We start from the raw sequence: 22,241 nt of genomic DNA, 5'->3' as shown, positions 1-22,241 counted from the left end.
CAACCTCGGGGCCTCATCTCTTGCTAAACTGATGCAATGATTGTGCTCTTCATTGCTCAGAGGACGCAACTCCTCCATTTTGACTGCCCTCAACTTTCTTGAAGGTCATCCCAAATCCCACATTGCACCCAGGATAATGCAGTGAAGAAATTAGCTCAGGCTGATGGTAATTGTGTTTTCAGAAAGCAATGACTTGCCAGGGCACATGCAGCCTGCTGAGCATGTAGGGAAATTGGGGTGGATCCCGAGAGCAAAAGGAAGTCATGGGAGGTTGCCAGCTGGAGGATGGAATGGTTGGGTTTGTGTCTGTAAGTGTTCGCCCTGGTTGGAGTGTAGAGATTAGACTGGAGAGAAGAGAGGGATCCGGAACACAGGAGGGAGGATACTACTTGCATTGTAATAGAAAGGATGGGTGTTGAAGCAGGAAAGTTTGACGGTTTTAAGGGAGGGCTGTCAGAGAGCTCCTATTTAACGGCATGATGGAGGAGACAGGTCACTTGCTGAGAGCTGGAGCAGAGGGAAAGATTGCAAAATCTTAAGACATTCTGATTCTGGCCAGAATTCTCCAAGGTGAAGGGGTGGGGTGAGGGTGGGGAATGGGGGCCGGTGCACCAGCAGCCCTCAGCAGTTTGGTTGAAGGCTTAAAGGTTTGATTCATGCAGGAACAAAAGAATAACAGTAATTTGTTATACCATTTATATCCTAACCAGAGACCCGATGCACGAATTCATGCACCAGTGGGGGTCCCTTGGTCCGGTCTGTAGGATCAGGCTGAAACCGGCTCTCCAACATCCCCTGAGGGTCCCAGATTGCAAGAGGGCACAGGCCAGGCCGAGGGACTCCACCAGTGCACCATCGGGGCTGGGGAGAGACATGGGAGGGCTCTAGGGCATATCCGGCCCATTTTGCTCAGTCCCAATTGGCCCGACCCCAGCAGCAAGCTAACCTATCTGTCGGAGAGCTTGCCCCCTGGTGGTCAGGGCACGTCATAGTGACTGGTCGACTGGTCGACTGCCCCCTGGTGGTCGGTACACATCATAGGAAGTGGTTGAGTGGCCTTAGCATATCATTAGTATATTACCCTTTGATTGGTTGAATGGCCAACAGGTCGACTGGACACTTAGCATATTAGGCTTTTATTATATAGAATTCAGAAGGCTCGCTAGATGCCAAGTACATACTAGGCATTTTTGCATACCTAATCTCTTATCAACCTCACAGCAACCTTTCCAAAGAATTATTATCATTTTACAGTAAAAAAAAAAAAAAAAAGTCTGTGGCGCCCTTCCAGTATGGCTCAGTGGTTGAGCATCAACCTATGCACCAGGAGGTCACTATAAGATTCTGGTCAGGGCACATATTGGGGTTGTGGGCTCAATCCCCAGTGTGGGGCGTTCAGGAGGCAACCAATCAACGATTCTCTCTCATCATTGATGTTTCCATCTCTCTCTCTCCCTCTCCCTTCCTCTCTGAAATCAATAAAAATATATTTTAAAAAAATAATTCTGTGCCTTAGGTTAAGGAACCCAACCAGGGTTCAAGGAGTCCTGTGTCCTATGGTTATACACAGGCATACTTTAGGGATGTTGTGGGTTCTGTTCCAGATCAATACAGTGAATATCACAATAAAGCTGGTCTTAATCTTTTTGCGGGGGGTGGGGGGGTGGGGGGGAGGGAGGTGAGGAGGGTCTTGCCTTCAATTTGTTTAAAAACAGCAACATCTGTGGAGCGCAATAAAGCCAAGTGCAATAAAACGAGGTAGCTTGATGATAAGCCCAGCTGAAAAGAATTATTATTCAACCTCCCTAATGGGTGGGCAGGTAGCAGCACCTGACCATCTCATTCATCCTTATTTTTTAGGAAAAGATTCTAGGCAACTCTAGGAAAAGATTCTACACAAACATAAAGGAGCCCAGAATCACGGAAATAAATTAACCAGCAAACCTGGGTGCTTACAATGACCTCTACGGCAGGGAAGAAAGTTACGTTTTCAATTCCTTAAATTAATAGTTACCTCGTTATTGTAAGTCCCACTTTTGTTTGCTGTCTCAAGCCGGGTTTAAATATTACTGAGATTTTTGGACATTTGGACGTCTTCGCTAATTAAGCGAACACTAGGCTTTCCCCCACCGCACCCCCGTTCCCGGCCCTGGGGATACAGAGGAGCCCTCGAGGCACTTAGTGATTTTGGCCTCTTCTGTCTCCAAAGACTGTTTCGAGGTGCAAATAACTGAAAAGCTTAAAGACATCTGTTGATTTGCTAAGAGATGGTGCCGAGAGCCGTGTTCCGGCGACCAGCGCAGCCTGAGGATTCCCTCCTCACCGGCAGGTGGACCCGGCAGCCGGAAAGGCAGGACCGGGAGGGAAGCGCGGAAGTGGCCCAGAGAAAATACGGCGGCGGCAGCATCGCGCAACCTGAGCTCTCCGGGAGTCAATACACTTTTAGGACGGCGATTCGGCGATTCGCATCCAGCGCCAGCTGGAGCGAAAGGGGCATCCACCCAGAGGCTCGGACCACCCTGAGTGGGCGGGGAAGTGGAGCACAAAGGAGCGCGGGAAGAGGGCGCCCCGAGGTGGCTAGACTCGGAGGAGGAGACAGAAGAGCAATAGCTATTCACTCAGTTCATTCCATTTATTCATCAGCACCAACAAACTTCAGTTTGTTCTTGGAAGTGACCCTTTTAACGACGCCGTAAGGAAAGTTCTGCTTCCCGAGGGAGGTTGGACTAAAGGAGACTAAAAGGTAGTTATCAATCGCTTGCTGAGTGCGAGGCTCTGTGCTAAATGCCCTGGAAGGATGCCAGGAACGCATTTTACCTACTATCCAGTGGGGACATGTAAGGTGCCTACCAGATCCAGTGAGCACAGGCAAGTACATGCGGGATGTGGGCAGATAAGGAGAGAATCCCACTGGGAAAGAGGCGGTGCAGCCTCACCACTTTTTATTTATTACAGAGGGAGCAGGGGAGGGTAAAGACTGAGGGTGGTGAGGAGAGGAGATGGTCTGCAGGAGCTGTGTTCCCTAAAGATTCCTGCCTCTTAGTTTCAGGGCAGGTCAAAGACATCGCAGTTATTTTATGTCCATGAAATACCTGGAGACTTCTTTGAAACCGATAGACATACTAAAAAATAATAATATGCATCCCACTATGGGGGAGATTGCACTTTGCATTGGCTACTGGTTTAAGGCATAGATGGCACTCGTTGAATGTCATAACTTAAAATAACAGCAGCTATTCTTTTAAGCCAACTGCTTCTGGGTAACGGGGCATGTGTCCGTCTATTGTTGCAACGATAAGGCTGTGTAACAAAATGCTGCAAAACTCAGAGGCAGCACAGCAATCATTTTTTCTCACTCATGCATCTAGGGGTCAGTTGGTCTGGGCTGAGTTCAGTTGGGTTTGGCTCAAGCTGCAGATTCTCACCTTCCTTGGACCAGTGGGTCGATTGGGGTATGTTCTCATGATGATGGCGGAAGCAAGAAAAGTTCAACTGGACAAGCACAGTTGAAAGCTTTCATTGCATCACATATCCTACGGTCAAAGACAATCCACATAGCCAAACACTACATAAATGAAGCAGGGAAGTATATTTCTCCCATAAAGAAAGGGGAGCATGTGTGAACATTTAAAACAATAACCTAATTTAACACAAGGCCCATAATTAGACCAGTGAACTCCACAGGTGTGAGCCCATCGTCACACTTCGACTCACTAAAATGTGTTCCCTGGCTGGAGAAGATACTATGTACATGGAGATGGGCTCAGCATTCTGTAAGTTCACAGGTGTTGGTGCGGGCACACCTCTACGTGGACTATGTACTCGAGAGGCATATTGTTGCCTCCTCCTCTAGGGGTCTAATGTAAAAAATCGACCTGCCACCAGGTGGCCACCTGGTTCCCCCAAAGATTGGTGTCCTATCAGGTCCTCAAAGTTGGCTTCCGCTGTTGGCGGGCTGGGTGCTCTGCAGTGGCAGCAGCCAGCCAGATCAGCCTGATGAAGGGCAGTCCATGAGGTCAGAGCCATGCATAACCTCCATCCTGTTACTATAGCCACTTTGCACGTGGTTTCTTTGAGCAAACACTGGGGTGTTTGGGGGCAAAGGCCAATGTCCACAGATTACAGAGACCTGCTCCATGTTGAATGCCTTCTAATGGACATTTACATGGGACAATACATCCAATTTTGTGGATCAGGTAAAACTAAATTCATGAAGGGCCGTTCGAATGCCAGTCTTTTATTGCTACCTGACAGGAGCTGCAGCCAGCCTGCCACGAGGGAGCTGGGGTAATATGTACCGACTTCCCCACCTCCCTCTACTCTTCCCCCAGTGCTCCCATGGGTTGTATGGGACCAAACCCAGAGAGCCCACTGATGTGGTCCCCAGAAGTCAGCCTCTAGAGGCCCAGAACAGGATGGAGAGGAGAAATGCATCTGGATGGGCTATGGTAGGCAGCCTCTAAGATGGTTCCCACTGAGCTCTACCTCCTGGTATTCACCCCTGTGTAGTCCTTTGTCGTGTTGCACTAGGGTTGGTCTTTGTGGCCAGTAGACTATAGCAGAAATGATGAAATGCCACTTTACCTTTTAGGTTGCTGTAGTAGGCAGCTAAGGTGGCCCCCATGATCCCTGCCTCCTAATATGCATGCCCTGGTTTAAAACCCTTTCTTGGAGTGTTGGCTGGACCAAGTGACTTCATTCTAATGAAGAGGACATGGTAAAGTGATGGGATATCACTTCTAAGAGTTGGCTGCAAGAGACCGACTTCCATCTTGATTGCACTCTCTCTTGCTGTCTTGCTTGCTCTGATGACGCAAGCTGCACTGTGGAGAACCCCACATAGCAAGGGACTGAGGGAGACCTCTGGCTAACAGCCCATAAGGAACTGATTCCTGTCAACACCCACTTGAGTGAGCATGGAAAAAGGTGAGACTTAAGAATCTTACTACATTTCAATGACTGCAACCCCAGCTGACACCTTGATCACAGTCTTTTGAGAGACCCTGAGCCAGAACCTCCAACTAAGCCACTCCTGAATTCCTGACTCTCTGAAAGTATGTGAGGTCATAAATGTTTGTTGTTTTAAGGTCCTAAAGTTTGGGGTAATTGTTTTGTAGTAATAGATAACTAATATGTGAACAAGAAAAAAAAAATTCAGGAAGGATGGAAGGGAAAAAAATCTATGAAATCAAGTGCAATATTATTGAAGAAAAGTATTTGGTTCATATTCTTAATAGACTCTGAACCTGTGTATGGAGTTATTTTTAGACTTTTTTATGAGAAAAATGTTTTCCTTTGACTCAAGGACAAACTCTGGTATTTCAATAAGTTGAGAATATTAAAAGGCAGAACCAGAATTTCAACCAGGTTTGAAGCCCTAGTTCTTTTCACATTATTATGCCTACCTATAGTGATCCTTATAACTTTATTTATTTTTCTTTTTAAAAAAATATATTTTATTGATTTTTTACAGAGAGGAAGGGAGAGGGACAGAGAGTTAGAAGCATCAATGAGAGAGAAGCATCGATTAGCTGCCTCCTGCACACCTCCCACTGGGGATGTGCCCGCAACCAAGGCACATGCCCTTGACTGGAATCGAACCTGGGAACCTTCACAGGCCGATGCTCTATCCACTGAGCCAAGCTGTTGCAGAAGACCAAAGAAAACCAAGGACGCTTCTGAGAAAAAAAGGAGGGACACTGTTTAATACGCCAGCAGACTCAGGGAACAGCCTTCCAAATCTGAGTTAAGGAACATGCATGGGGCCCTCCCTTATATCTCCCTGTGGTCCTTGTCCCGCAAACATGGATTATGCTTCCGGTCCTTTTCTTGGGCCTTGCAAGGCCCCCAGGTGTTGGGGGTCTCCAGGCCGTATCTGATGGTCTGGCCTGGCGTCAGCGTTAATAACCCTCCCTCTGTGCACTGCACTGTCCACAGCCCAACGGCCTCTGAAACCGGTTCTGCAAGACCAGTATCTGGGAAAGAGGTAGTGACTTAATTATAGGTTATCAGGAATGTACACTGAGCTTGCTGGCATGGATTCAGATCACTAGCCTCCAAATATCAGGGTTTCATTGGAATTAGCCCTTTTAGCCTCCTCAAAACCGGTTAGGCGGTCCTTATAACTTTAAATAAAAATATACCACAGCCCTGGCTGGTGAAGCTCAGATGGTATATATATATACCATATGTGTGTGTGTGTGTGTGTGTGTATGTGTGTGTGTGTATCTCTGAACGCATAATAATCTGGCCACTCAGTATGTATATATATATATATATTAGAGGCCCGGTGCATGAATTCGTGCATGGGCGGGGTCCGGCCAGCCTGGCCAGGGGGAGGGGACATGGGCAGTTGGCTGGCCTGCCTACTGGTCGAACTCCTGGTCGAGGGGACAATTTGCACATTAGCCTTTTATTGTATAGGATATACACTGAGTGGCCAGATTATTATGCGTTCAAATATACCATTGTCCAAATTATAAATACAGAAGTATGTTCATTAATTTAAGTTAGGAAGTTAAAGTGTCATATTTCAAAACAGGCAATGCACGTGAGCAAGGACTACTCTCATCTATGTTCCTCACGCCCACCCCCACCCCCACCTCATTGCTGGTGCTCAATACATCTAATAAGGAAGAAACTGAGGGTTCCTGTGATTTTGATTAAATTCAGTTTTAAATCCTAACTCTAAAAATCCTCTCTCTACCCCTCAGAGACCCAGACTTTCCCCCAGATAATCAGCAACCCGGAGGCAGCAGAAGACAGGAGCTGGGACTTGAGTATTGGTCACACAGTCCAGACCTCTGGCAGCCTAAAGATAACATCTTGTTTCCGGAGCCTTAAGGTGGAACAACCCCCTGGCTACTTTCTCATGAGACCAGACAGAGGGACCCTGGAAAGGTCCTCAGTGATGTCCTCAAGACCCGAAGAAGTGATTCATCACCCCTCCTTCACCTCCCACCCATCATCTCCTAACATGACCCCAAATCCCTGGCTCACGGTGTCTTGTGATTTCGCCCTACAGCCATCGAGTGTGGCTTTGAGCATTAGCTTCCCGCCTCCGTATGGGTCAAATCAATATTAAACTGTATTTTCTTTTTATACTGCAAACTCCTGCTCGTGCATTTCTTTGGGCCAGTAGGTGCCGGCAGGCAGGCTCAAGGAAAAACCACTGACGTTCTGGTAACAAAGACACTAATTCCACAAGCAAGCGCACGTCTGGGGATATGGACCGGAACCTGCGTCTGTTTCCCAGAGGGCCCTGGAGCCCACCGCTGGGGGCAGAATTGTAAAATTCGCCGGAGAAAGTAGAAAGTAGGAGACGGAAGGGAACGACGTGCCGCCCCAGGTGAGTCCGACGGTCCAGGAGTCCCCGGGTCAGGGATAACCCGGAAGTCGGAGTACACGGGGCGGGGCGAGTCAGGGGGCGGGGCGCCGGGCGGACCGGAAGTTGCCTCTGCCCGGCCCAAAGATGGCGGCTGCAGCCACGCTCGCCCTTGTCGCCTAACCTCTTGTAACCAATGGCGCCGCGATGCTCGGGTGACTCATCGGGGCGACCTAGGCACGACGTTATATGATGCAACGTTGGAGCCGAGGAAGCCGCCGGTGCACGTTGCGGTGACAAGGCGGCGGCGTGTTGGGAGCTGATGTCCTTGGAGGTGACTCGGGCGACCGCAGGGATGGTGCTAGGTGAGTGCGGCTTCTGGGACCCCCGGGTGTGTAAGGTGGCGCGTTGCCTCTGCCCGGGGCAGGAGCCTCGCTCAGACCGGTTACCAGCCCTTGCTGGTGGCCTGGCGCTGAGGGGGCGTGCCCCCACTCCTCAGACGTGAACGATGGCTGGGAGGGTGTGCAGGCCCTGGGCCCGCCGGGCCGGGCTGCTGGGCTCGCCCCGGCCTCCCTCCAGCCCTCTAGGCCCCGGGCCTGGTGTGGCGGCCGCTCCCGCCCTGCCCCCCGAAAATCCCGGGGTGCGGCTGAGGTAGGCACTGTCGGACCTCAGGGTACCCTTCATCGACGTCACTCTTCCAAGTGATCGTCAGGAAAGGCCTTTAGAATTGGAACGCTCTTTCTCAGTCCTCACTTGTGCTGAGGTGCCCCGGCCCTCCATACGGAGCAGTGGAAACGGGAAAAGCAGACCTGGTTCCCTAGCAGACTTCCTAGTCGCGAGGCCTTCTGCAACGTGTTTCACCGCAGAGCTTCGGTGTCCTTTAGAGACCAGAAGGAACCGGTATTTATTTGACATCTGGGCACTGACACTGGGGTACCTGATTTGTATGTGTGACTTTATTTCGTCCTCAGTGCAGCCTACAAGGTGGGCGTTGTTTCCCCTATTTTATAGTCAAGGAAATACGCTTGGGAAGTTAAGTGAATTCCCCGGGGCCACCCTTGCTGTGAAGGCGCAACATCCCAGGATTCCAGGCTGGTCTAGCCAACCTCAAAGCCCCTCTTTATTCCTGGGAACTCGAGGAGATGGAAGCAGGGTCACAGATTATTCAAGTGATCAAAGTTCATGAGATGGATGTCATTGAAATAGGGGCCTGGGAAAATCATTGCGGTACATTTTCTTTTGGGCTGTGGCAGTTTTTTACTATCGTAAATCAGCTGCTGGTTCTGTTCACAGAAATAAAGAATGGATGAAGTAGTTGCAGTATGAGATGACGGATAATTATTGTCCAAATATGTAACTTATTCTCACTTTGTAAAACAGCAGAGCTATACGTCTCGGATCGAGAGGGAAATGATGCGACGGGTGATGGAACCAAGGAGAAACCTTTTAAAACCGGTCTAAAGGTAGTGTCTCCTCTCACAGCAGAACAGCTTTGCATTTATGAATGACTTACGTCAATTATTACGTGTCTTGTCAATAATTTATTTCAAGCACTAGGTTTTGAAGAGAGTTTTCAGAAAAAGGAAAAAGATTGTGTATAGAAATGTAGCTTTAACAGTATTAGATCTAAGTCTAAACTTATTTGAACATTTTAAAAATGTCTTCTTTTTTCCTTACGTGGCATTGCATCTTGGAATGTGTCTCTCCAATGAGTCAGATGGCCAGTTTTTTCAGTTCTTGTTGAAATAATATTCAGCTTCAGGTTAAGGTGTGGGTCAAGACATCTCTCCTTAAGTAGCCGTGGGTTTGCCTGTTGAACTGAAATGTTTGCACCTGCCAGGTAATGAAATGTTAAAGCTCCCTCCTTGGACGCGCTAGGAAAAGCTCTGCCCTGACACTTTTTCTGTGTCCATACCTGGCCAATCACCCTTTGTGTTACCTATGTTACAACACTTATTTAGGTTATTATCAAGTGTTCCTCTCCTGGGAGCATTCTCTCTAGTTATGCTTTGGTGTGTCATACATAGTTCTTACTTTTTAACTCTTAGGGGGAAATATTTCTCTCATTTCTGGGCTGTTGGGGTGACTTGAGTTCCCCAAACTAACAACACTGTTTAGGTGAATGTTTGCAGAATGTCGCTGTTAGCAAAAGCATGCCATTCTGATTTGGGGAATTACAGTTTGGCTCCTTCAATTTCAGTGATACAAAAGGAGTGATCAGTAGAGAGTGTCAGGTATTAAGTGAATTCCTAATGATTTGCAAACATCCCTACGAAGTCTGATGGTTAAAAACATGAGTTCTTGGGTGTTTTTTAAAAGGGCCAGGTTTCCCCCTCCTCTGTACCAGTCATTGAGTTGGAACTGCTGTTAAAACCAGAGGAAGGGTGTTTTTTAGGTTTGGAAACTATACTTTTAGAAAGCTTTTTGTAAGATTTAGATCTTATGATTGGAGAGAGTAATTCCTTACAATTATTTCTTGATTGACTTAACAACTTGGGAGAAAATTTGAAGTAGTTAATAAAACATTTATCTTTTACATACTTTAAACTACTTTTTAAAAAAAGAATATATGAATTATAAAATCCTATATAATAAAAGGCTAATATGCAAATTGTCAACCCAGAGTTCGACCAGGGGGCTAAGCCCGCTGGCCAGCTGCCCATGGCCCCTCCACCTGGCCGGCCCCCACCCATGCATGAATTCGTGCACTGGGCCTCTAGTATTCAATAACAGCAAAGCTGATGTGTCCTAGTATTAGTGAAAGAGGTATTCTACCTAAGAGTAATTTTTAAAATTAAATGAAACTTAGCCCTTTGTGTTCTTAGCCATTATTTTGTTGCTAGAGTTTCAGAATTGTCTTATCTGTTCCTTAGCCAGGATTAATCATTTAGATGTGAGTTGTAACTGGCTTTTGCTATCATCTGTCTCCTCTGTTGTCAGCATGACTCCCTCTGGCCTCTATGCCACTTAAAATCTGTTGCTTCTAGTCCACTTGTGGCTGGGAAACTATACTATGTAACTGAGCTTGCTAGAATTTTGCAAAAGGACCCGAAAGGTAAAAAAAAAAAAAAAGTACTTAGTACTTCAACCAGTCAATATATATCAATATTGACTTTCAACTCTTAGGATCTCTTCTTGGCTCTTGATTATGTCCTAGACAGTTGAAGTTGCCTCATAATTAAGGTGTTATTTTGATCTTAAATATTGTACAATGTTAAGCTATTTTCTTTTTCTCTCTCTCCATCCAAGGCTTTGATGACAGTGGGAAAAGAACCATTTCCTACCATTTACGTAGATTCACAAAAAGAAAATGAGGTAGGGTGAACGAAAACCTGTACAGAATTTTATTTTCAGAATATTCATCAGAACATAGAAGTCTTGAAAAACTAAATGTCTGTTCTTCTCTCTAGCGGTGGGATGTTATTTCTAAATCACAGATGAAGAACATTAGGAAAATGTGGCATAGGGAACAAATGAAGAGTGAATCCCGGGAAAAGAAAGAGGTGAGCAATGAATTCTTGACGGAGAACATTTGAAAAGTTAGAACACTAGGAACCGTGTTAACAAACTGCTTTATCATTAAAATTAGGCAGAAGACAATTTGAGAAGAGAAAAGAACCTGGAAGAAGCAAAGAAGATTACCATTGAGAACAATCCAAGTCTTCCAGAGCCGAAATGTGTAAGTGTGACATATATTGTCACAAACACGGCAAACTGTTATTTCTGTGTCTGAGGGCCCTCCCGCGAGGTTTGTTCCTTTGCATTGTCGGTCTTTCCTTTCCTTTATTTAGAAGAAGGGATAGAGAGAAGTAATGTTTTAGAGTTTTGCGGCTGGTGGTTCTTTTGGGGTTCATTTTCTTTTTATTTTTAAATATTTTTATTGATTTCAGAGAGGAAGGGAGAGGGAGAGAGAGATAGAAACTTCAATGATGAGAGAGAATTATTGACCGGCTGACTCCTGCAAGCCCCACACTAGGAATCGAGCCCACAACCTGGGCATGTGCCCTGACCAGGAATGGAACTGTGACCTGGTTCATAGGTTGATGCTCAACGATTAAGCCATGCCAGTCGGACAGGATTTTTTAAAACAAAATTTTGTGATTTTATGAAATTGGATTCCTTCTCTATTCTTTCTAGAACAGAATGCTGGCCTGTGAGTGGGCATGTGTAGATTTCAGATAGTTCTGATTGCTGATGAACTGCCATATTTTCCCTGTTTTTTTTAGTGAGGAAGCTGTTTTCTTGGTTGTATTCACTATCCCCTTTACTCATCTTCTCTACTCTCCTTCATCCCCCAAACAAAAAGCTAGCTAGCCTTTGTTAACTTCTACCTCCCAGAATGTCTGGAGGGACCGTGAGGTCAGGAAAAGGGCTCTGTGTGGATTTGGGTTTTTGCTATTGTGAGTTCATTTACTCGCTGATTTTCTGTAGCCATAGCTGAAATTCTGGATGTTTCTCACAGTTGGTTTTGCACTAAGAGAAAGAAGACTCGGATTTTTTTTAGCCACTCAGTATGGTGAAATTTTCTGGTTCTAACCTTGCAGTAGAGTTACTAATCTGTAATTTTGCACCATTTTTGAAATTTTAATGCTTTACTGTCATCCATCTAATATTAGTGAAAAATTGGTATGTGATAAATGACACAGTTAGTGAAATGTTATTTATTTTAATTTGACAGGTGAAGATTCATGCATTAGAAGGATATAGAGGCCAAAGAGTTAAAGTGTTTGGCTGGGTCCATCGGCTGCGAAGGCAAGGTAAATGGCATAGCTTTCCTTTTCTCTCTTTTATTTTTAATTATAAATAATGGTCTTAGATGAAGAGTAATGTAAAAACATTACTTGGAAATATTTTGATTTTTGGATGCTAGCTTTTTAAAGGAGATAGTTACTTATATCCTAAATTTGTTCTTATCAATATGACTATTAAAAGTTTAAAAAAAATTTTAAATGCTATTTAACTGTAAGCAATCACAGTGATCAGAAGATGTCCAATAAATATTTGTGTAGTTGAACTTAGTTTTTAATGAAAAGCAGGAAGTAGAGAGCCAAATCTGAAACTTACTGATGGTAGTACTCATGACACTTATGATTAGTATATTTGCATTCTGCTTCTCCTGATATTTTGCTTTCTCTTTCTCTATTTTTTTTAAATATATTTTATTTTTTCCCCCCAATATATTTTATTGATTTTTTACAGAGAGGAAGGGAGAGGGAGAGAGAGCCAGAAACATGAATGAGAGAGAAACATCAATCAGCTGCCTCCCGCACGCCCCCTACTGGGGATGTGCCTGCAACCAAGGTACATGCCCTTGACTGGAATCGAACCTGGGACCATGAGTCTGCAGACCGACGCTCCATCCACTGAGCCAAACCGGCCAGGGCTCTTTCTCTTTTTATTACTTTATTACATGTGTTTTATTGTAAGTGGTTATCAAATCCTTAGTAAAAAGAAATGGGACATTTGCCCTGGCCGGGTGGCTCAATTGGTTGAGCGTCTCCTGAAAACTAAAAGGTTGCGGGTTGATTCCTGATGGGCACATACCTGGGTTGCAGGTTCAATCCCTAGTCCGAGCGCGTAGGGGAGGCAACTGATCAATGTTCTCACATTGATGCTTTTCTCTCTTTTTCTCTCTCTAAAAACATATCCTCGGGTGAAGATTCATTTAAAAAGGGAGAGACATAAATAAGAAAAAATGATTCTCTACCACAGTCTTTCTGCACCTCACACCGAGTGCAGAGTCTTTTAGTCATTGCTGGGGCATCAGCGGCTAATAGGACTAATCCCTCATCTCATGTTGCTTACTGTCTGCTTTCCCATGGTCGAGTGGGTCATGAGGATCACATCGAATTTGAAAGTACAATTAAGAAGATAACGTGCTTTACAAACACTGAGTAGTGATAGAACCAGTGACACTTCAGAGGAAGGGCAGCCCCTGGGAGGTCTGAACTTTCAATACATTTCTCTTTCTCACTTTCAGGAAAGAACTTAATGTTTCTGGTGTTGCGGGATGGTACAGGGTATCTTCAGTGTGTCTTGTCAGATGATTTGGTAAATATTTTCTCTTGTGGCTAAAATTTCAATTTTTTCAGTAGCTTCCTTTATTGTTAGTTTTTGGAATTTTAACTATTATTATGGAAAACATTTATTTGTTGGGGAAAAACTGGTTGTTTGTCCTGTGGAATTTCTCTGAATTTGGTCAATTGTATAAGCTGGATGTTAAGTCTACTCATATATCTACATATATAATTTATGTATATGTTGTGTATATAGATATATAGATATCTGGCACCACTATTTCATGGCAGAGCTCTTCCAATTGCATATTGTGAAACACATAATGTCTGGTTGGTGTTTTTTTGTGTGTGTGAGTATGTATGTGTGTGTGTGTGTGTGTGATTGTTTTTTTTTTAATTGTGGACTCGGGTGTTGATAGCCTGGTCCCTCCCTCCATTATAAAGTTCTCCATTACTTGTCTTCTAATGATTTTAACAAGTATTGGTTTCATAGCTCATATTGACTCTGTATTATTTTAACAGTCTGAATTCAAATAAAAATGAATTTTTCAAATATTTTTAAGAGATGTGGGTTAGTGTCATTTATGCCTATGTATGTACGTAAAGTATCTATTTACATAAATGTGTATATTTATATAGAGATAAATATTTTATAAAAATAGCTATTTTTTATTAATATTAAAAATTGATGGCCATCTTATTTTATTAGTTTTGGACCAGATAATTTGTTTGTAAATAATCCCCTTTGCTTTCTATACGTTAGAATATTTTCATGTAAATGTGAATAACTAAGTTTGAACTTGATCTTTTTATAGTGTCAGTGTTACAATGGAGTAGTCTTGTCCACTGAGAGTAGTGTTGCAGTGTACGGAATGCTAAATCTTACCCCAAAGGGCAAGCAGGTGAGTGGATTGACTTTCTCACTGGGTGAATAGCTGTTTGCTTGTTTTCCAATTTGTACTTTTGGTACTTGGCATATAAATACACAAATATGATGCAGTTGCTAAATTTAGTATGCCTTTTCCAGTGAAATCCTACTGTACAGCTCATAAGATGTGACAAACTCAGGGATTTCCAACCTTATAGAATTCCTGAATAATCCTCATAGACCATAATGTAACCACTTTGCTGTGGGTGTGTGAATAACTTTTCAGCTAGGTGGAAAAAAACTTAATCCAAGAAATTTCAGGAAAGAACAGTAATCTAAATCTGAAATTTTCTGAATAGAATTTGAGAACCTCTTTAAAAAGTTAAATATAACTGATATGCAAAAAGATGTTTGTTTCCTAGCTAACAGGCACATAACCTGTACCAGTTAGTTATTTGTTAGTAATTGTTGCTCAAATAACTACCACTGCAGTTATATTCCTTGGCTGGGAAAGAAAACAAAGGTGACATACTAACCACCAGGGTCTACCTAATAGACTAGAAATACTGATAAAAGAGAGTCAGAGCACATGTAAAAGAAGAACCTGTATTGAGAGTGAATATCTGATCCAAGTTCCCTGGATTTTCCTTGGAATTAATGTGATTGGGAAATGGAGTGATTGTTGTGATGTTACTTGCTGTCCAGTGTTTGGCATGAAGAAAGTTATGTATTCCATAATTGGTGGCTTCTAAAATGAATTGTTTTTAATGGAATTGTCAGGGAGAATTTGAACTTTTACTATATATATGTTCCAAGGAGAAACAGCTTGTAGTAAAATCTTTGCATTTAAGGAGTTTTTCAATGTGAGTATTGTGTTACTTTCAATTACTGGTAAAGGCTAGAAAGATATACCAAAATATTAATAGTAGTTAGTAGTTACTCCAAGTTGTTGGATTGTAGTTTTATTTTTTACTTTGTGCTTTCTAATTTTTTAAAAACTTGTATATGAATTAACTCTGAAAGGAATATTAAATATATCAATATAAAAGTGAATTATTGGGTCTGATAGAAGGGAGGCTAATAATGATGATATTTTTAGAAATATCAGCTTACCAAAAATTTTTGTAATCAAGTAAAAACTCAAAGTGTTCGCTGCACAACAGCCAGTAAGTTGAGTGAGACGGAATTGGGGTAAGGAAAGCAACTTTATTCAGAAGCCAGCAAGCAGAGGAGAAGGCAGACTAGCGTCCTAAAGAACCGTCTTGAGAAAGTACAGAATTCAGTCGTCTTTTATGTCAGGGGACAGGGGAAAACAGGAGGGGTTTAAAGTCAAGAGGTTATTAATGACCACAGACGTCTGGTCCAAGGGGGTGGTGAAAATTCTTTGCTTTTGTTCAACAAACTCCAGTTGTCTTGGTCCCAGTTACAAGATTCCTATAAAATTTTTAAAAATATTTTTGTGTGGGTTTTTTAAAAATATATTTTTATTGATTTCAGAGAGGAAGTAAGAGGGAGAGAGAGACAGAAACATCCTTGTTGAGAGAGAATCATTGATCAGCTGCCTCCTGCAAGTCCCCCACTGTGATTGAGCCCACAACCTGGGCATGTGCCTTTGACCGCAATCAAACCTGGGACCTTTCAGTTCGCAGGCCAACACTCTATCCACTAAGCCAAACCGGCTAGGGCGCCTATAAATTTTTTTTTTTTTTTACATACCTTCCTTATCTCTTTGGGGAAGTCGTGGTGAGCGGGGAGGTTGTTTCAGTAATTTCTAGACTACAGGTTAGATCCTTGAATGATTAGCATATCTGTGTGCAGGACTAAGCAGAAGATTCTAATCTACATGTCATAGGACCTGGCAGGTTGGAGCAATGTGGAGTCAGAAAGATAATTTGAATCTATTACATTTTGACATAAAATCTTTACTACTACTGTACATTTTTTGTTTCATTCTCCTTCCCTTTCATCCCTCCCCTCCTTTTTTAAAAATGTAGGCTCCTGGGGGCCATGAGCTGAGTTGTGACTTCTGGGAACTGATCGGCTTGGCCCCTGCTGGAGGAGCTGATAACTTGATCAACGAAGAGTCTGATGTTGATGTCCAGCTCAACAACAGACACATGATGATCCGAGGAGAAAACATGTCCAAAATCCTGAAAGCACGCTCCGTGGTCACCAGGTGCTTTAGAGATCACTTCTTTGATAGGGGGTACTGTGAAGTAAGTGTGCACTCATCTCTTGCAAATGATACCTTGGGCCATTCTTCAGCTTGAATAGAGGTGCTCACAGTAGGCTTTCTTTACTCCTTTCCATTTGAACAGGTTACTCCTCCAACATTAGTGCAAACTCAAGTAGAAGGTGGTGCTACACTCTTCAAACTTGACTATTTTGGAGAAGAGGCATTTTTGACTCAGTCCTCTCAGTTGTACCTGGAGACCTGCATTCCAGCTCTGGGAGATGTTTTTTGTATTGCACAGTCATACAGGGCAGAACAATCCAGAACAAGAAGGCACCTGGCTGAGTATGAATTGTCTTTTTATTTTTGTTTTAAAAAATGTAAAAATAATTGTTTAGAAAAGCAATTTTTATGTAGTCAAACGATGCCTATGTCAATGTGTTGGTATATTAAGAGTATATATATGAAGAGCAGTTGAATAAATTAATTGAAACCATGTAAGAAGTTTTGCCTCTTAGACCATAGCTAGCTAAGGCCTTTTACTTAACCTTGATCCTTTATGTGTTAAGGAATAAACAAAAATTCATTATTTAAAGGAGCAAGGTAGGTGTGTGCTAAAACTAATTTGCAGAGTTAGCAAGGTTGGAATTTTACTTTTCTGGACAATTTCCCAATGTTAAAATCCTTGAATGAGAGAAACTTAGTAGAAACGAAGAGCAGCTCTGAGCTAGTGTCTCGTTCTTCAGATACACTCACGTGGAGGCAGAGTGTCCTTTCCTGACCTTTGAGGATCTCCTGAACCGGTTGGAGGACTTGGTTTGTGACGTGGTAGATAGAGTCTTGAAATCACCCGCAGCAAGCATAGTGTATGACCTCAATCCGGTAGGTCTAGTGTTCTATGGAAATACAAAATTATGATTTCTGGAAGGCAATGTTGTTTTCACCCTCAGTATTTATAGATTAAATGGGTTGGCAAGCTTTGAAATAAGTGACTAATAATTGCCATTTCTCCACGCTACTTCAAAAGGCAACTAACCAAGAATGTGCGAACAGCTTCAAACATACATGTACATACACAAAGAAGAGATAAGATCATCTGTGGCTTTGTTTTTGTTAGGGACACATTAACTGGACTATGTAATAGCAAGATAGTTGGTGCTCAGTGACTGCTGCATTTCGGTAAAAGTGGAATCGCCTTTGGAAATAACAACAATATATAATTTCACACCAATGGTTCAGGGAATAATGAGTTGGCTGGAGTTAGTTTATACTCTCACATGTATTACCACAAAGCTTCCAGTTATGTAATCACCAGTAGTCAGTTCCACTCACCTCCCCCTCAATCAGAGCCCTGCAGAACGTTTGAAACCTCTTTTATCTAATGCTTTTTTGACATCCCTTTCAGGGGAGTACTTTAAAAGTGGAAGCATTTAAAATTAAAGTATTTTTATATTCATGCATTAAAAAAATAATTGTCAGTAATTTCATAACATTTTAACTTAGGAGGAAGTTCATATGTTTTTGTTTTTAGGAATATCCACATTGATTTTTAGTCTGAAATAATATTTTACAATGATACTAAGTAGTTTTTCTTAAAATGGAAATTTTAGTGTTAATGGTTTCTTTATATACACTGTATTTTTCCTTCTGTAGAATTTCAAGCCCCCCAAACGGCCTTTCAAACGGATGAACTATTCAGATGCTATTGTGTGGCTCAAAGAACACAATATAAAGAAAGAAGATGGAACTTTCTATGAATTTGGAGAGGTATGTATTCCTTTCTAATCATTGTTTCAAAGGCGGGCATTGTGCTTAAGTGGATTGCTACTTCTGCTTAATTAACCAGAGATGCAGGAGGCATCTGCTTGCCATCAAATCAATGGTAACTGAACCTTCTAGGATGGCTGAGGGTTCCTTGACTTAAGAGATGTAGAGTAAAAAAAAAGAGAGAGAGAGAGAGAGAGAGAGATGTAGAGTAAGCCTTAGAACAGTGCCTTACTGTAGCGTTCAACAAATATTAGCAAGTTTTTCGCCTTCACACCTCATCCGTTGCCTCTTTTCTCTTCTTCCATGGTCAGTCATAAGCTTGGTTGTAATTCTCTAGGCTGCCAGGATGCCTCAGAAAGTTGAAAACTGTAAAATTAGGTGCAGAATGTTAGCATGTGTATATATTTGTTTTGTTTGTCTGGAGAAAGTATCTGGCTTTGCAAAAAGGATCCCTCCCCTCAAAACAGTAAATCAAAACTCCTGCGTGTGGAGGGGATTCAAAGAAGAAAATAGCTGCTTGTTAAAATGCAAAACCAAGAGAAGCCTTGATAAGGAAGGTGGCCTGGGGCCCCAGGTAAACTGAGTGGGTATCTGTTTGGGGTGTAGATTATTTGCTAAATTTTTTATTTATTGATTTGAGAGAGACATCAATTTGTTGTTCCATTTATTTATGAATTCATTGGTTGATTCTTGTATGTGCCCTGATTGGGATTGAACCCACAACTTTGGCATATCAGGATAGCGCTCTAACCAACAGCTGCCAGGATGGGGGTATAAATTGTTAACACAATTCTCAGCCCTCTTCCCTGTGCATTTAACCATTCCTTGCATAATATTTGCAAATCCAACTATTCTACAGACGAAATGTAATTACTGCTAGCTAGAGGTTTGTTTTGTTTTTAGAAGGAATTTACAGAGAGGACAAACTTATGGTATGAAATGGACCATGTCTGCTTCAGAGCTAGATAAAACTAGCCATTGACAAAAATGACTGAGCAATATCTAGTCACAGTGATAATGACTTGGGTGGGGCTTTTTTGTTTGTTTGGGGGGTTTCATTCCTCAAGCAGCATGGCATGTGAGATATATTGTAGAAGGATGCAGATCATTTTATAGTTTATTTAATAACTGGGTTTTTAAAATATATATATATATTTTTTAAAGAAATTGTCCCTTACCCTATGTGTCTGGGTGATAGTGGGTATGTTGCATTAAGAAGAGGAAGGTTAGCTACTGGGTGAAAGAGCTGCTTCTGTCTTGTTACATTTAGAGCTGTAAATGTTAATAAAGTCTTGTTGAACCTCAGGATATCCCTGAAGCTCCTGAGAGACTGATGACGGACACCATTAATGAGCCCATCTTGCTGTGTCGATTTCCTGTGGAGATCAAGTCCTTCTATATGCAGCGCTGTCCTGAGGATTCCCGCCTCACCGAATCTGTCAGTTGTGATTCTAATAGTATTAATGATTTTGCTTTTTAAGGGGGTGGAGACTGTTATTGGGATAATATACAGCTCATGGCAAATACTTCATTATAAATCTAGAATGACATTTTTTTTTAAGAATTTTTTTTGTTCTCTAATAAATTTACTTTGTTAACTTACAGAATTTGAATATTTGCATTTTGCATGATCATAGTACTCCTTTAGCTATAGGAGCTTAATTGTGATTTTCTTTTTTTATAATATATTTTTATTGATTTTAGAGAGGAATGGAGAGGAAGAGAGAGATAGAAACATCAATGATGAGAGAGAATCATTGATCGGCTGCCTCCTGCATGCCCCCTACTGGGGATCGAGCCCACAACCCGGGCATGTGCCCTTGACCAGAATTGAACCCAGGACCCTTCAGTCCACAGGCCAACACTCTATTCACTGAGCCAAACCGGCTAGGGCTTAATTGTGATTTTCATTTAAACTATAGAGCAATGTCATGCATGACTGGTAGCCTGTCGTAACTGCATTTGATTTACTTGTTGTTAAAGGTCGACGTGTTGATGCCCAATGTTGGCGAGATTGTGGGAGGCTCAATGCGTATCTGGGATAGTGAAGAAATGCTGGCAGGTTATAAAAGGGAAGGAATTGATCCCACACCCTATTACTGGTACACAGATCAGGTAGAAACAATTTTTTAAATACTCTTTACATTTTTTTATTGTAATAGTTTTGTATAAATTGAAATTTAAAAGGTGATGATTTAGGATGGGACTTTGGTATTTAAAGAGCTGTATTCAGTTTCATGATTATAATAATGTGTCATGTGAATATTGCTAGTTTTGGCTTTGGCTAATAATATGTTAACTTCATTTAAAACCCTATTGAACTGCTGGCCTTGCTCATCGCTGCTGAATTTTTAAACATTTGTCATTGGATCCAACCAAATATCTAGTGCTATCTTTCATTTTCCTCTTATAACCAATGACATTGACTTGGTTTTAAAGTTTGAAATCTCTTCTTTCCAAAGTAGCACTTAATCCCTGGTTGTTGTTTTTTCATACCAAATTATTTCTTCACATTTGTTCCATGAAGGTATTTAGATTAAGGGTTGAATTCTTAACCACAATAAGCTAACTCATTTCACAGTAGAAAAATTTAACTATGTTAGGAAAAACTGTAAACTAAGCATATTCCTCTCTCTTTTTTTTAAACAGAGAAAATATGGCACCTGTCCTCATGGAGGCTATGGCTTGGGCTTGGAACGATTCTTGACCTGGATTCTGAATAGGTATCACATCCGAGATGTATGCTTATACCCTCGCTTTGTCCAGCGCTGCAAGCCATAACCGGTGCCTCCTGAAGCACGAAGGCCAGCACACGGTTCCTGAGAGCAACAGACTGCCTCGTCCAAAAGAACAAAAAACCAAGATCTTCCCTTTTGTATTCTATGGGGATGTGTCTGGTTCTGTTTTCTCCTTTTGTTTTTTGTTTTCTATTCCTGCTACCACAGAAAGCAATCCCAAACACTGGAACATAAAGTGACATTGATGTTGCCATTTTAAGAAAAAATATCCATTACAAAATTTGGGAGAAATACGTGGCATGTAACTGCTATTATGAATATATTTCAGCAATTTATGTAATTATAGGTTATAATCTTTGCACATATATACCATATATATAATTAAACAGGTTTTAATTGTGGTCTAAGACATTCCAATTAAACTTTCTGTCCTTTTAATTATAACTGAAATTCTTTAATTTGTATCATTTTATTGTATCAATGGGTTAAACATCTTGGGAAGATTGACACTATGATGTAAAAATTTGCTAGTATTACAACAGAGTACAATTTAACAGTAGATGCTGGGATCAAATGAATAGTCTCTTGTATCATTGTTAATCTTTTCTAAATCCGTGTAGTTGCTTGTAATTCTGAGGTACACGGATGGATATGGAAGAACTTGTAAAAATGGAACTGTCTTAATTTGAAGAGCAAAAATTTTTTTTCAATGCTTCAGTGCACAGCATCCTTCCTAGCATTGATTTAAATTAAAGGCAGACTGGTCTTCCCTCTTTCCTGGTAGTTCCTACATAACTAAGAAGTTCCCAAAGAATTTGCACATAGAATCTTACTAACAGCTGTTAAGTGACTGAGTCATCCCTAGATCTTATCTGTACTCCCTTACTAACTCAGCAGGCTTTTTGAATGGCTTTGTTTCAGATTTGGTTAATTTCTCCCCCAAAATGCATGTCATGTATTCTCAGGTTGTATTCTCAGCAATCAATAAATGGACACATGTAAAAACTGTTTGCGGGCTTCATTTTTTTTAAGCTGAACATTTCTGTCTCACATTAGTTAATGTTTGCATTTTTTATCTTTTATTTTTCGTGTGTATATAATTTTATGATATCAACTTAGATATTACTAAATTTAGTAGGTATTACTAACATTTGCAGTAATGAAAAGGAATGATTTTTAAAAATTAGATGTAGGTCCTAGCTACATCTTTTTGTAATTTTTTTGTGCATTATTTTTGAACACATTAAATTATATCCAATTCTGCAATAAGTAAAATGACAAGGAAATGGGGCATTTGTAGTGTATTTGGCCTATATTGTTAAATAAAAAATACTTGTAAGAATGTGAATAATTG

The 22,241-nt window shown here is 41.7% G+C and overlaps 1 protein-coding gene across 1 annotated transcript; it reads left to right on the top strand.

The window, feature by feature from the left end:
• The first annotated feature begins 7,478 nt into the window (after positions 1 to 7,478).
• NARS1 (asparaginyl-tRNA synthetase 1) lies at positions 7,479 to 21,895 on the top strand. Its single transcript, XM_079784436.1, has 15 exons — positions 7,479 to 7,689; positions 8,705 to 8,787; positions 10,574 to 10,639; positions 10,735 to 10,827; positions 10,914 to 11,003; positions 12,003 to 12,081; positions 13,305 to 13,375; positions 14,157 to 14,243; positions 16,204 to 16,425; positions 16,528 to 16,727; positions 17,129 to 17,264; positions 18,036 to 18,149; positions 19,456 to 19,587; positions 20,133 to 20,264; positions 20,799 to 21,895. Exons 1-15 carry the CDS (start codon positions 7,647 to 7,649, stop codon positions 20,928 to 20,930), a joined length of 1,680 nt encoding a protein of 559 aa, XP_079640562.1. The 5' UTR covers positions 7,479 to 7,646; the 3' UTR covers positions 20,931 to 21,895.
• Positions 21,896 to 22,241: the final 346 nt, after the last annotated feature.

The sequence above is a fragment of the Cnephaeus nilssonii genome (genome assembly GCF_951640355.1).
Source record: "Cnephaeus nilssonii genome assembly, chromosome: 11".
In the NCBI taxonomy this organism is placed as follows: domain Eukaryota; kingdom Metazoa; phylum Chordata; class Mammalia; order Chiroptera; family Vespertilionidae; genus Cnephaeus; species Cnephaeus nilssonii.
The sequence above is the reverse complement of the archived record's forward strand: the minus strand, read 5'-3'. Positions and strand labels throughout refer to the sequence as shown.